Source organism: Plectropomus leopardus, chromosome 8 (genome assembly GCF_026936395.1).
Source record: "Plectropomus leopardus strain MGB_pleo_1.0 chromosome 8, ASM2693639v1, whole genome shotgun sequence".
NCBI lineage: Eukaryota > Metazoa > Chordata > Actinopteri > Perciformes > Serranidae > Plectropomus > Plectropomus leopardus.
Genome location: NC_142183.1, coordinates 20,243,575 through 20,256,831, shown reverse-complemented (window position 1 = coordinate 20,256,831; position 13,257 = coordinate 20,243,575). Strand labels below are relative to the sequence as shown.

General features: G+C 42.5%; 2 protein-coding genes across 30 annotated transcripts in view; one reads left to right on the top strand and one right to left on the bottom strand.

The window, feature by feature from the left end:
* pcdh2a39 (protocadherin 2 alpha 39) overlaps positions 1–13,257 on the top strand; it is a 219,855-nt gene that overhangs the window by 159,215 nt on the left and 47,383 nt on the right. The window contains exon 1 of one of the 28 annotated variants that reach the window (XM_088081098.1): positions 318–2,790. The exons of 24 other annotated variants lie outside the window; for them this stretch is intronic. In XM_088081098.1, coding sequence (XP_087937224.1) covers positions 412–2,790 — 2,379 coding nt within the window. In that variant the 5' untranslated portion in view covers positions 318–411. Of the gene's footprint in view, positions 1–317; positions 2,791–3,868; positions 6,369–7,471; positions 9,946–10,670; positions 13,234–13,257 lie in introns of those variants that run through there. 3 more of the 28 variants (XM_088081099.1, XM_088081101.1, XM_088081091.1) reach the window with 3 other exon arrangements.
* Positions 1–13,257, bottom strand: part of LOC121947940 (fibroblast growth factor 18) — a 307,943-nt gene that overhangs the window by 284,983 nt on the left and 9,703 nt on the right. The window lies entirely within an intron of this gene.

Below are 13,257 nucleotides of genomic sequence, written 5' to 3'. Positions count from 1 at the left end.
TGAACGTTTAAATGCTGAAAACGTTGGTATTAAAACGTGCATGAATGATTAGCTATTTGTTTAAGATTTGAGGTCAATAACCATGCAAAGTTGGACTGGATTTGTAGCCCCGGGTAAATCATGTGGAGAACTTTGCTGCAAATTATTTGACCAAGCAGGAGTCAAATTTAGCAAGTCCTCACCACAAGATGTCGCTGGAGACCATGGGTTGGATTTTTTTCTGTTAATCCTTAACTCCTCCTCCGAGGATGGGAAAAAATGAAATCGTCATCGGCCATTATAACCTCCTCGGCATTTGATGGTGTTGTGACGAGAAAGCCTGGAGCTTAAACGGGGCGGTTTGTTTTTAAAGAAATTACCTTTACAGTGGATTAATGTTTGATTCGGTTCAGCTCTCTTATTGTACCCAGGATGTATGTGCGAAGAGACAAGGAGCACGCCTGGATTCATATTGTTACGCTGCTTTGTCTTTGTGACTGGTCTGTCTGTCAGATATCTTACTCCGTCTCCGAGGAGGTGAACAAAGGCACCGTGGTGGGGAATATCGCAAAGGATTTGAACCTCAATGTGCAAGATCTAGAAAGCAGAGATCTTCAAATCGTATCGGGTTACAAGAAGAAATATTTTGATGTGAATTTGCGGACCGGGAACCTATTTGTTGACGAAAGAATAGACAGAGAAGAATTTTGTCCGAACACGGTAAAATGCTCTTTGAATTTACAGGCCGTTTTAAATAATCCGATGAGTGCACACCGCATTGAAGTAAATGTTTTAGATATAAACGATAACTCGCCTGTTTTTATCGAACAAACGCATTTATTTAATATCTCTGAATCAGTGTCACCGGGGGAGCGATATTTTCTGCCAATAGCGGAAGATGCGGACATAGGAAGCAACACAATTAAGACTTACAAGCTGAGCCAGAATGAATATTTCTCGCTTGATGTGCAGAGCGGCGGAGAGCACGGTGTGTCTGCTGAGTTAGTGCTGCAGAAAGCTTTAGACAGAGAGAAACAGCCAGTAATCAAACTCCTCCTGACCGCTGTAGACGGAGGAAAACCTCCTAGATCAGGAACGTTGCAGTTAACTGTTATTGTTACGGATGTCAATGACAATACACCGACATTTAGTAAATCTCTTTATAAGGCGCGTGTAAATGAAAATGCGACTCCCGGAACACTAGTAATTAAGTTAAATGCAACAGATTTAGACGAGGGCATGAACAGTAAGATACTATATTCCTTTATCAAGAGAGGAAATATGAGACCGTCAAATGTTTTCGTGCTAGATTCAGAAACAGGAGAAATTACTGTGAAAGTTGCATTAGATTATGAAGAGACGCCCGCTTATGAAGTCAGAGTTCAAGCAATGGATCAAGGCACCTCCCCTCGTAACTCACATGCAAAACTGCTGATAGAGATAATTGACGTGAATGACAATGCCCCAGAGATATCTGTGACGTCACTCATGACTCCAGTAAAAGAAGACGCAGAGCTGGGGACAATAGTTGCTTTGGTCACAGTGAGTGATAAAGATGGAGGAAATAATGGTGTGACTAACTGTAAGGTAGTGGGGTCTGTTCCCTTTAAACTGAAGTCCAACTACAAAAATGACTATTCATTAGTCGTAGATGGACCACTGGACAGAGAAAACACTTCTCTTTATAATGTCACTATAACAGCCACAGATGAAGGGAGTCCACCTCTGTCCACTATCAGGATCATTACTGTTCATGTTTCTGATGTCAATGATAATGCACCTCGCTTCATGGAGCCTGTGATTAATGTTTATGTGAGAGAAAATAGTCCAATTGGCTCCGTTATTTATACAATAAATGCATTTGATCCTGATCTGGACAGCAATGCAAAACTGACTTACAAATTGTTAGATGGTTATCCAAAAAATATTCTCATTTCATCAGCAGTAAACATCAACTCAGACACTGGAGATATAGTGAGCCTGCAGTCTTTTAACTATGAGGAAACTAAAACGTTTCAGTTTAAAGTTCAGGCCACAGACTCTGGTGTTCCTCCGCTCAGCAGCAACGTGACTGTCAACGTTTTAATTCTGGATGAAAATGACAATAATCCAGCGATTCTCGCGCCCTATTCTGAGCACGGCTCCGTTAACAGTGAGAGCATCCCCTATTCTGCTGAAGCGGGATACTTTGTGGCAAAGATCAGGGCTGTAGACGCAGACTCTGGATACAACGCGCTGCTCTCTTATCACCTCTCTGAGCCAAAAGGAAACAACCTCTTCCGGATCGGAACCAGCACCGGAGAAATCAGGACTAAGAGGAGAATGAGTGACAATGACCTGAAGACTCACCCCTTGGTGGTGCTGGTTTCTGATAACGGAGAACCCTCCCTGTCAGCTACTGTGTCTATTGATGTGGTGGTGGTTGAAAGCACAGCTGACATCCAGACTCAGTTCAGACATGTGCCCATAAAGGAGGACACCTTCTCAGATTTGAACCTGTATCTGCTGATCGCCATTGTGGCGGTGTCAGTGATCTTTCTGCTCAGCCTCATTACTTTAATAGCTGTCAAATGCCACAGGACAGACGGCACTTTCAGCAGGTACAGCGCCCCAATGATCACCACCCACCCTGACGGGAGCTGGTCTTACTCCAAATCTACACAGCAGTATGACGTGTGTTTCAGCTCAGACACACTCAAGAGTGACGTAGTGGTTTTCCCCGCACCGTTCCCGCCTGTAGATGCGGAGCTGATCAGTATTAACGGAGGAGACACTTTTACCAGAACTCAGACTTTACCCAACAAAGAGAAGGTAGGCCATTTGAGCTCAATGCTTGCAAACATATAATCAATGTCATTTCCTGGCTGCGCTTGGGTATAAATGTCTACACTATTTTGGTAAATCAAAATGTACATACAAAATGTAGTACACGATTCAAGTATCATACACTAGGAGGCAAAGTACTACCACTGACTAAAAGCTGGTCACACTTGCTGAAATAGAAACTAGTATTACTTTTTTTTTACGACTCTCCGACTGCATTTGAAGGCTACATAAATTCCTTTGCTTAAGCACAACATAACTTGTAGGTTTGCTTTTCTGAATTTGTGTCACGTTTTCTTTCTCAAATGTTTTTTGGCGAAATTCAAAGATGCAGAATTCTGTTAATTAATAGCTGGTGTCGCAATGGGACAGCTGAAATGGTTTATTGATGGTATTTCAGTAGAGCTCTCCTTGGTGCTGAACTACGTCTGTGTGTTATTCAGCTCAACATTCCGCCACTTATATGCTTGTTTAACGCACTGCATGAAACAGATCTGAGGTTTTTTACCTAAACTAAAACAGCAGTTGTCATGGTGCAGGATTTGTAACCTTTGGTCTATACAGCTGCTATCATTCTGCTTTGATCTAACATTTGTATTGCCTCCTGATACTGAATATAGCAAAAGGGGAGAAAAGGCGCTGTCCATGGTGCTTGTCTTTGTGACGACAATATGTAGTGTCTGTACCTTCCTGAGAGGAATGAAACGTGCTACTTCCATTCATGATACATAGTAATATGGGTCTTTTTGAGTATTGTTAAACTCTGATATTCAATTCGAAAACATTGTCTTTCTGCATATATTGTATCATTTGTACTTTATGTAGTACCTCGTTTAGCCACTGAATTATTTAGCGTTAGGGTTTTCACATTCTAAATATTTCAATAAATGTTTCCTCCCGACCATTCATATCATTTGACATCATACGACTGTGATGCGCTGGATTTTCTTACCGATCATTCACCACATGATGTCGCTGGAGACCACAGCTGTGAATGTGTTTGTCTATACAAAACTCCTCCTTCATGTAAAGGGAAAAAATAAAAGCGTCATCGGCCAGTAGTACACCCGCGGAAGGTGCTGTGACGAGAAGGGCAGGAGCTTTGCCACGATTTTATTTCTTTGTACGGAAATATCTGGACTGAGGATTAATGGTCGACGGGGTTCAGTTCTTTTGTTGCATCAACAATGTATATTCGACGGTCAAAGGAATATGTCTGGATTCACGTTGTTGTGCTTCTTTGTCTTTGTGACTGGTCTGCTTCGCAGTTATCCTACTCGATTTCTGAGGAGGTGAACAAAGGCACCGTAGTGGGAAATATTGCAAAGGATTTGAACCTTAATGTACAGGAACTGGAAACCAGAGATCTGCGTATTGTTTCGAGTTACAGTAAGAAATATTTTGACGTGAATTTGCGGACCGGGAACATCTTTGTTGACGAGAGGATAAACAGAGAGGAGCTTTGTCCGAATTTGGCAAAATGCTCGTTAAAAATTCAAGCCGTTTTAAACAATCCGATGACTGCACATCGCATAGAGGTTAATGTTTTAGACATAAACGATAATTCGCCAGCTTTTGTTGAAAAAACGTATACTTTAAACATTTCCGAATCATCTTTAACTGGAGAGCGGTATCTTCTCCCAATAGCAGAGGACGCAGACATAGGCAGTAACTCAGTGAAAACTTACAAGCTGAGCCAAAATGAATATTTCTCTCTTGATGTGCAGAGCGGCGGAGAGCACGGTGTGTCTGCTGAGTTAGTGCTGCAGAAAGCTTTAGACAGAGAGAAACAATCGGTGATCACACTGCTGTTGACCGCTGTAGATGGAGGAAAACCGCCGAGATCGGGGTCTTTACAAATAAATGTTAATGTATTAGATGTCAATGATAATATACCCACTTTTAGCAAATCTCTTTATAAGGCGCGTGTACCTGAAAATGCTTCGCGTGGAACACTCGTAATAAAGTTAAATGCAACAGATTTAGACGAGGGAATGAACAGTAAGATCCTGTATTCACTAGTCAAACGAGGAAATACTGATCCGTCAGATATTTTCGATCTAAATTCAGAAACAGGAGAAATCACTGTGAAGGGAACATTAGATTTTGAAGAGACGCCTGCTTATGAGGTCAGAGTTCAAGCAAGGGATCAAGGCACCACCCCTCGGAGTGCACACGCTAAACTGCTGATAGAGATAATTGACGTGAATGACAATGCCCCAGAAATATCTGTGACGTCACTCATGACTCCAGTAAAAGAAGACGCAGAGCTGGGAACAATAGTTGCTTTGGTCACAGTGAGTGATAAAGATGGAGGAAACAATGGTGTGACTAACTGTAAGGTAGTGGGGTCTGTTCCCTTCAAACTGAAGTCTAACTACAAAAATGACTATTCATTAGTCGTAGATGGGCCACTGGACAGAGAAAACACTTCTCTTTATAATGTCACTATTACAGCCACAGATGAAGGGAGTCCACCTCTGTCCACTATCAGGATCATTACTGTTCATGTTTCTGATGTCAATGATAATGCACCTCGCTTCATGGAGCCTGTGATTAATGTTTATGTGAGAGAAAATAGTAAAATTGGCTCCGTCATTTATAGAATAAATGCCTTTGATCCTGATCTGGACAGCAATGCAAAACTGACTTACAAATTGTTAGATGCTTATCCAAAAAATATTCCAATTTCATCAGTTTTAAACATTAACTCAGAGACTGGAGATATAGTCAGCCTGCAGTCTTTTAACTTTGAGGAGACAAAAACGTTTCAGTTTAAAGTTCAGGCCACAGACTCTGGTGTTCCTCCGCTCAGCAGCAACGTTACTGTCAATGTTTTAATTCTGGATGAAAATGACAATGATCCAACGATTCTCGCGCCCTATTCTGAGCACGGCTCTGTTAATAGTGAGAGCATCCCCTATTCTGCTGAAGCGGGATACTTTGTGGCAAAGATCAGGGCTGTAGACGCAGACTCTGGATACAACGCGCTGCTCTCTTATCACCTCTCTGAGCCCAAAGGAAACAACCTCTTCCGGATCGGAACCAGCACCGGAGAAATCAGGACTAAGAGGAGAATGAGTGACAATGACCTGAAAACTCATCCCTTGGTGGTGCTGGTTTCTGATAACGGAGAACCCTCCCTGTCAGCTACTGTGTCTATTGAAGTGGTGGTGGTTGAAAGCACAGCTGACATCCAGACTCAGTTCAGACATGTGCCCATAAAGGAGGACACCTTCTCGGATTTGAACCTGTATTTGCTGATCGCCATTGTGGTGGTGTCAGTGATCTTTCTGCTCAGCCTCATCACTTTAATAGCTGTCAGATGCCACAGGACAGACGGCACTTTCAGCAGGTACAGCGCCCCAATGATCACCACCCATCCTGACGGGAGCTGGTCTTACTCCAAATCTACTCAGCAGTATGACGTGTGTTTCAGCTCAGACACACTCAAGAGTGACGTAGTGGTTTTCCCCGCACCGTTTCCGCCTGTAGATGCTGAGCTGATCAGTATAAACGGAGGAGACACTTTTACCAGAACTCAGACTTTACCAAACAAAGAGAAGGTAGGCCATTTGTGCTCAATGCTTGTAAACGTATAACCAATGTCATTTCCTGGCTGCGCTTGGGTATCGATGTTTACACTATTTTGGTAAATCAAAACATACATACAAAATGTAGTACATGATTCAAGCATCATACACTAGGGGCAAAGTACTACCACTGACTAAAAGCTGGTCACACTTGCTGAAATAGAAACTAGTATTACTCTTTTTTACGATACTCCGACTGCACTTGGAGGCTACTTAAAATCCTTTGCTTAACCACAACATAACTTGTAGGTTTGCTTTTCTGAATTTGTGTCATGTTTTCTTCCTTAAATGGTTTTTGCCGAAATTCAAATATGCAGTATTCTGTCAGTTAAACAGCTGGTGTTGAAATAGGACAGTTGAAATGCTTTATTGATGGTATTTCAGTAGAGCTCTCCGTGGTGCTGAACTACGTCTGTGTGTTATTCAGCTCAACATTCCGCCACATATATGCTTGTTTAAGGCACTGCATGAAACAGATCTGAGGTTCTTTACATAAACTAAAACAGCAGTTGTCATCGTGCTGGATTTGTCACCTTTGGTCTATACAGCTGGTATCATTCTGCTTTGATCTAACATTGATAATGCCTCCTGATACTGAATATAGCAAAAGGGGAGAAAAAGCGCTGTCTGTGGTGCTTGTCTTTGTGTTGACAATATGTAGTGTCTGTACCTTCCTGCGAGGAATGAAATGTGCTACTTCCATTCATGATAAATAATAACTATGGGTGTTTTGGAGTATGGATAAATTCTAACATGAAATTCGTAAACATTATCTTTCTGGATATATTGTATCGTTTGTACTTTATGTAGACCTCGTTTAGCCACTGAATTATTTAGCGTTAGGGTTTTCACATTCTAAATATTTCAATAATTGTTTCCTCCCGACCATTCATATCATTTGACATCATACGATTGTGATGCGCTGGATTTTCTTACCGATCATTCACCACATGATGTCGCTGGAGACCGCAGCTGTGAATGTGTTTGTCTATACAAAACTCCTCCTTCATGTAAAGGGAAAAAATAAAAGCGTCATCGGCCATTAGTACACCCGCGGAAGGTGCTGTGACGAGAAGGGCAGGAGCTTTGCCACGATTTTATTTCTTTGCACGGAAATATCTGGACTGAGGATTAATGGTCGACGGGGTTCAGTTCTTTTGTTGCATCAACAATGTATATTCGACGGTCAAAGGAATATGTCTGGATTCACATTGTTGTGCTTCTTTGTCTTTGTGACTGGTCTGCTTCGCAGTTATCCTACTCGATTTCTGAGGAGGTGAACAAAGGCACCGTAGTGGGGAATATTGCAAAGGATTTGAACCTTAATGTACAGGAACTGGAAACCAGAGATCTGCGTATTGTTTCGAGCTACAGTAAGAAATATTTTGACGTGAATTTGCGGACCGGGAACATCTTTGTTGACGAGAGGATAAACAGAGAGGAGCTTTGTCCGAATTTGGCAAAATGCTCGTTAAAAATTCAAGCCGTTTTAAACAATCCGATGACTGCACATCGCATAGAGGTTAATGTTTTAGACATAAACGATAATTCGCCTGTTTTTGTTGAAAAAACGTTTTCTCTGAATATTTCCGAATCGTCTTTAACTGGAGAACGACATTTTCTCCCAATAGCAGAGGACGCAGATATAGGCAGTAACTCAGTGAAAACTTACAAGCTGAGCCAAAATGAATATTTCTCTCTTGATGTGCAGAGCGGCGGAGAGCACGGTGTGTCTGCTGAGTTAGTGCTGCAGAAAGCTTTAGACAGAGAGAAACAATCGGTGATCACACTGCTGTTGACCGCTGTAGATGGAGGAAAACCGCCGAGATCGGGGTCTTTACAAATAAATGTTAATGTATTAGATGTCAATGATAATATACCCACTTTTAGCAATTCGCTCTATAAAGCACGTGTGCATGAAAACGCTGCACACGGAACAGTGGTAATAAAGTTAAATGCAACCGATTTAGACGAGGGCATGAACAGTAAGATCCTGTATTCACTGATCAAACGAGGGAATATTAATCCATCAAATATGTTCGATCTAAATTCAGAAACTGGAGAAATCGCAGTTAAGGGCACATTGGATTATGAAGAGACGCCTGCGTATGAAGTCAGAGTTCAAGCAAGGGACCAAGGCACCACCCCTCGGAGTGCACAAGCTAAACTGCTGATAGAGATAGTTGACGTGAACGACAATGCCCCAGAGATATCTGTAACGTCACTTATGACCCCAGTAAAAGAAGACGCAGAGCTGGGGACAATAGTTGCTTTGGTCACAGTGAGTGATAAAGACGGAGGAAATAATGGTGTGACTAACTGTAAGGTAGTGGGGTCTGTTCCCTTCAAACTGAAGTCTAACTACAAAAATGACTATTCATTAGTAGTAGATGGACCACTGGACAGAGAAAACACTTCTCTTTATAATGTCACTATAACAGCCACAGATGAAGGGAGTCCACCTCTGTCCAATATCAGGATCATTACTGTTCATGTTTCTGATGTTAATGATAATGCACCTCGCTTCATGGAGCCTGTGATTAATGTTTATGTAAAAGAAAATAGTCCAGTTGGCTCTGTTATTTATACAATAAATGCATTTGATCCTGATCTGGACAGTAATGCAAAACTGACTTACAAATTGTTAGATGGTTATCCAAAAAATATTCCTGTTTCATCAATTTTAAACATTAACTCAGAGACTGGGGAAATAGTCAGCCTGCAGTCTTTTAACTATGAGGAGACTAAAACGTTTCAGTTTAAAGTTCAGGCCACAGACTCTGGTGTTCCTCCGCTCAGCAGCAACGTGACTGTCAATGTTTTAATTCTGGATGAAAATGACAATAACCCAACGATTCTCGCGCCCTATTCTGAGCACGGCTCCGTTAACAGTGAGAGCATCCCCTATTCTGCTGAAGCGGGATACTTTGTGGCAAAGATCAGGGCTGTAGATGCAGACTCTGGATACAACGCGCTGCTCTCTTATCACCTCTCTGAGCCCAAAGGAAACAACCTCTTCCGGATCGGAACCAGCACCGGAGAAATCAGGACTAAGAGGAGAATGAGTGACAATGACCTGAAGACTCACCCCTTGGTGGTGCTGGTTTCTGATAACGGAGAACCCTCCCTGTCAGCTACTATGTCTATTGATGTGGTGGTGGTTGAAAGCACAGCTGACATCCAGACTCAGTTCAGACATGTGCCCATAAAGGAGGACACCTTCTCGGATTTGAACCTGTATCTGCTGATCGCCATTGTGGCAGTGTCAGTGATCTTTCTGCTCAGCCTCATCACTTTAATAGCTGTCAGATGCCACAGGACAGACGGCACTTTCAGCAGGTACAGCGCCCCAATGATCACCACCCACCCTGACGGGAGCTGGTCTTACTCCAAATCTACTCAGCAGTATGACGTGTGTTTCAGCTCAGACACACTCAAGAGTGACGTAGTGGTTTTCCCCGCACCGTTTCCGCCTGTAGATGCGGAGCTGATCAGTATAAACGGTGGAGACACTTTCACCAGAACTCAAACTTTACCTAATAAAGAAAAGGTAAGAACATGAAGAATGTCTAATTACTGCCCTTAATGTCTGTTGCTTATCAACAGTGAAAATATACCTAAGAGAAGGTGAGTTGTTTGGAGCATTTCACCCCTCTTTCCATGCTGTCACCTACACAACGTGCAAACAAAACAGAAACTTGGAAGTTTCCAATTAAGAATGCCCCATTTACTAAAACATCACATGGTGAATTGGTGATTGTCTGCACTTGTCTTCTTTACATTTAAACATATAACAGTTTTGTCTTTAGTTGGTAAACATAAATCATATTCCAGCGGCAGTTTTGTAGGGCCCTCTCCATGGTGCTGAAAACATATTGGTGTAGTCCTTGTCCTCTTGAGCTCACAATCCAAAAACTCTGGCATGAATTATGCCATCTCTCCTTTTTCTCAGTACTCATTAGGCTGTCAATTTGTATATTAATCATGCTTTAAAAATCAGCTGGTTTATTTCCTGCCCACATGGAAAATGTTGATGCCTTTTATCTCATACATTTAAGAGATTGATATCTCTTTCTGTTGTATTAAATTAGCATTGTTGTTGGAGATCACTGTGATGATATCTGACCATTAGTCAGTGTAATAGTCTTCGTCCTTTTATACCCTTTCGGTGTACAATGTATTACATGTGATATAATGTGAGACATACAGGGGTTGCTACTCGATATTTCAAACTATTTTTGATATCTGAATTGTAACGCGTGGGGTCGCTGGTGACCACTTATTTTTGTGAGCTCGGTGTTTTCAGTCTCCTCCTTTCCTTGTGAAGCGTCAGCAGACTGCGAGTGCTTTGTGAGAGGAGTCCGAGTGGCGATGAAAACGCGAGGATGGGATTAAAAATGCTGGTCGATCGAATGGTGTTTTATGGATGACTACAATTTGTATCGCGTCACTTTCTTTGAAAGCAGCGATGGGTGGTGAAAGGAATAATGCAATACTCTGTTGGCTGATCGTCCTGTTTTTATCTGACTGGTCTGCGGCTCAGATTTCCTACTCTGTTTCCGAGGAGGTGGACAAAGGGACTGTGGTAGGAAATCTCGCAAAGGATTTAAACGTCAATGTTCGAGACCTACAAACGAGGAATCTTAACATCGTGTCTGGGCACAGTAAGAAATATTTCGAGGCGAATTTTAAAACGGGGGATCTTTATGTTAATGAGCGAATAGACCGCGAGGAGCTTTGTCCAAACACGATAAAATGCACGCTAAACTTAGAGGCTATACTGAGTAATCCTATGGTACTCCATCGCATTGAGGTGGTGATTGTTGATTTAAATGACAACGCACCCGCATTTGTGGAGAAGTCATATTCACTCAACATATCTGAATTATCACCTACGGGTGAACACTTCTTGCTACCACTAGCTCTTGATGCAGATACAGGAAGCAATTCAGTAAAGACTTACAGGCTGAGTCAAAATGAGTATTTCTCCCTAGATGTGCAAAGCGGTGGAGAACACAGTGTTTATGCTGAATTAGTACTGCAGAAAGCTTTAGATCGTGAAAAACAAGCTATAATTAAACTATCGCTGACCGCTGTAGATGGAGGAAAGCCTCCTAAAACCGGAACCTTACACATACAAGTAAATGTTCTGGATGCCAATGATAACACACCGTCATTTAGTAAAACACTTTACAAAGCACGGGTAAATGAAAATGCGCCAGCTGGATCATTAGTGATTCAACTGAATGCCACAGATTTAGACGAAGGGGACAATGGGAGGCTCACTTATTCTTTTGTCAAGCGGGGAAACTTCGATCCTGCGGATGTGTTTTCCATTAATGCAGAAACTGGGGAGATCACGGTGAAAGGTAACTTAGATTACGAAGCACAGGCAGTATATGAGATTCATGTTCAGGCAACAGACCACGGCGTTTTGCCTCGGAGAGCAAACGGAAAGCTGCTGGTTGAGGTAGTTGATGTGAACGACAATGCTCCAGAAATTGTGGTGACGTCACTTATGAACCCGGTAAAAGAAGATGCTGAAATTGGAAGTGTTGTGGCTTTAGTGACGGTGACTGATAAAGACGGAGGAAAAAACGGTCAGACTAACTGTAAACTCATTGGTTCTGCACCTTTTAAGCTAACTTCCAATTACAAAAATTATTACTCTTTAGTTGTAGATGGACCTCTTGATAGAGAAGGATGCTCCTCTTACAGTGTTACGGTTACGGCTGCTGATGAAGGGACCCCGCCTCTCTCCAGCACCAGCGTTATTACGGTTCATGTGTCTGATGTTAATGATAACGCGCCTCATTTCCTTGAACCCGTGATTAATATTTATGTGAAAGAAAACAGTCCTGTTGGAGCTCGCATATATACGATAACTGCAGTCGACCCTGACATAAATGAAAACGCGAGAATTACATACTCATTAGATGGCGACTCAAAAAGTATTCCTATAACTTCAGTTGTGAACATAAATTCAGAGACTGGAGATATAGTCAGCCTGCAGTCATTTAACTATGAGGAGACTAAAACGTTTCAGTTTAAAGTTCAGGCCACAGACTCTGGTGTTCCTCCACTCAGCAGCAACGTGACTGTGAATGTTGTTATTCTGGATGAAAATGACAATAATCCAACAATTCTCGCGCCCTATTCTGAGCACAGCTCTGTTAACAGTGAGAGCATCCCCTACTCTGCTGAAGCGGGATACTTTGTGGCAAAGATCAGGGCTGTAGACGCAGACTCTGGATACAACGCGCTGCTCTCTTATCACCTCTCTGAGCCCAAAGGAAACAACCTCTTCCGGATCGGAACCAGCACCGGAGAAATCAGGACTAAGAGGAGAATGAGTGACAATGACCTGAAGACTCACCCCTTGGTGGTGCTGGTTTCTGATAACGGAGAACCCTCCCTGTCAGCTACTGTGTCTATTGATGTGGTGGTGGTTGAAAGCACAGCTGACATCCAGACTCAGTTCAGACATGTGCCCATAAAGGAGGACAGCTTCTCGGATTTGAACCTGTATCTGCTGATCGCCATTGTGGCGGTGTCAGTGATCTTTCTGCTCAGCCTCATCACTTTAATAGCTGTCAGATGCCACAGGACAGACGGCACTTTCAGCAGGTACAGCGCCCCAATGATCACCACCCATCCTGATGGGAGCTGGTCTTACTCCAAATCTACACAGCAGTATGACGTGTGTTTCAGCTCAGACACACTCAAGAGTGACATGGTGGTTTTCCCCGCACCGTTTCCGCCTGTAGATGCGGAGCTGATCAGTATAAACGGAGGAGACACTTTTACCAGAACTCAAACATTACCTAATAAAGAAAAGGTGAGTTCATAACCCTAAAGTAGA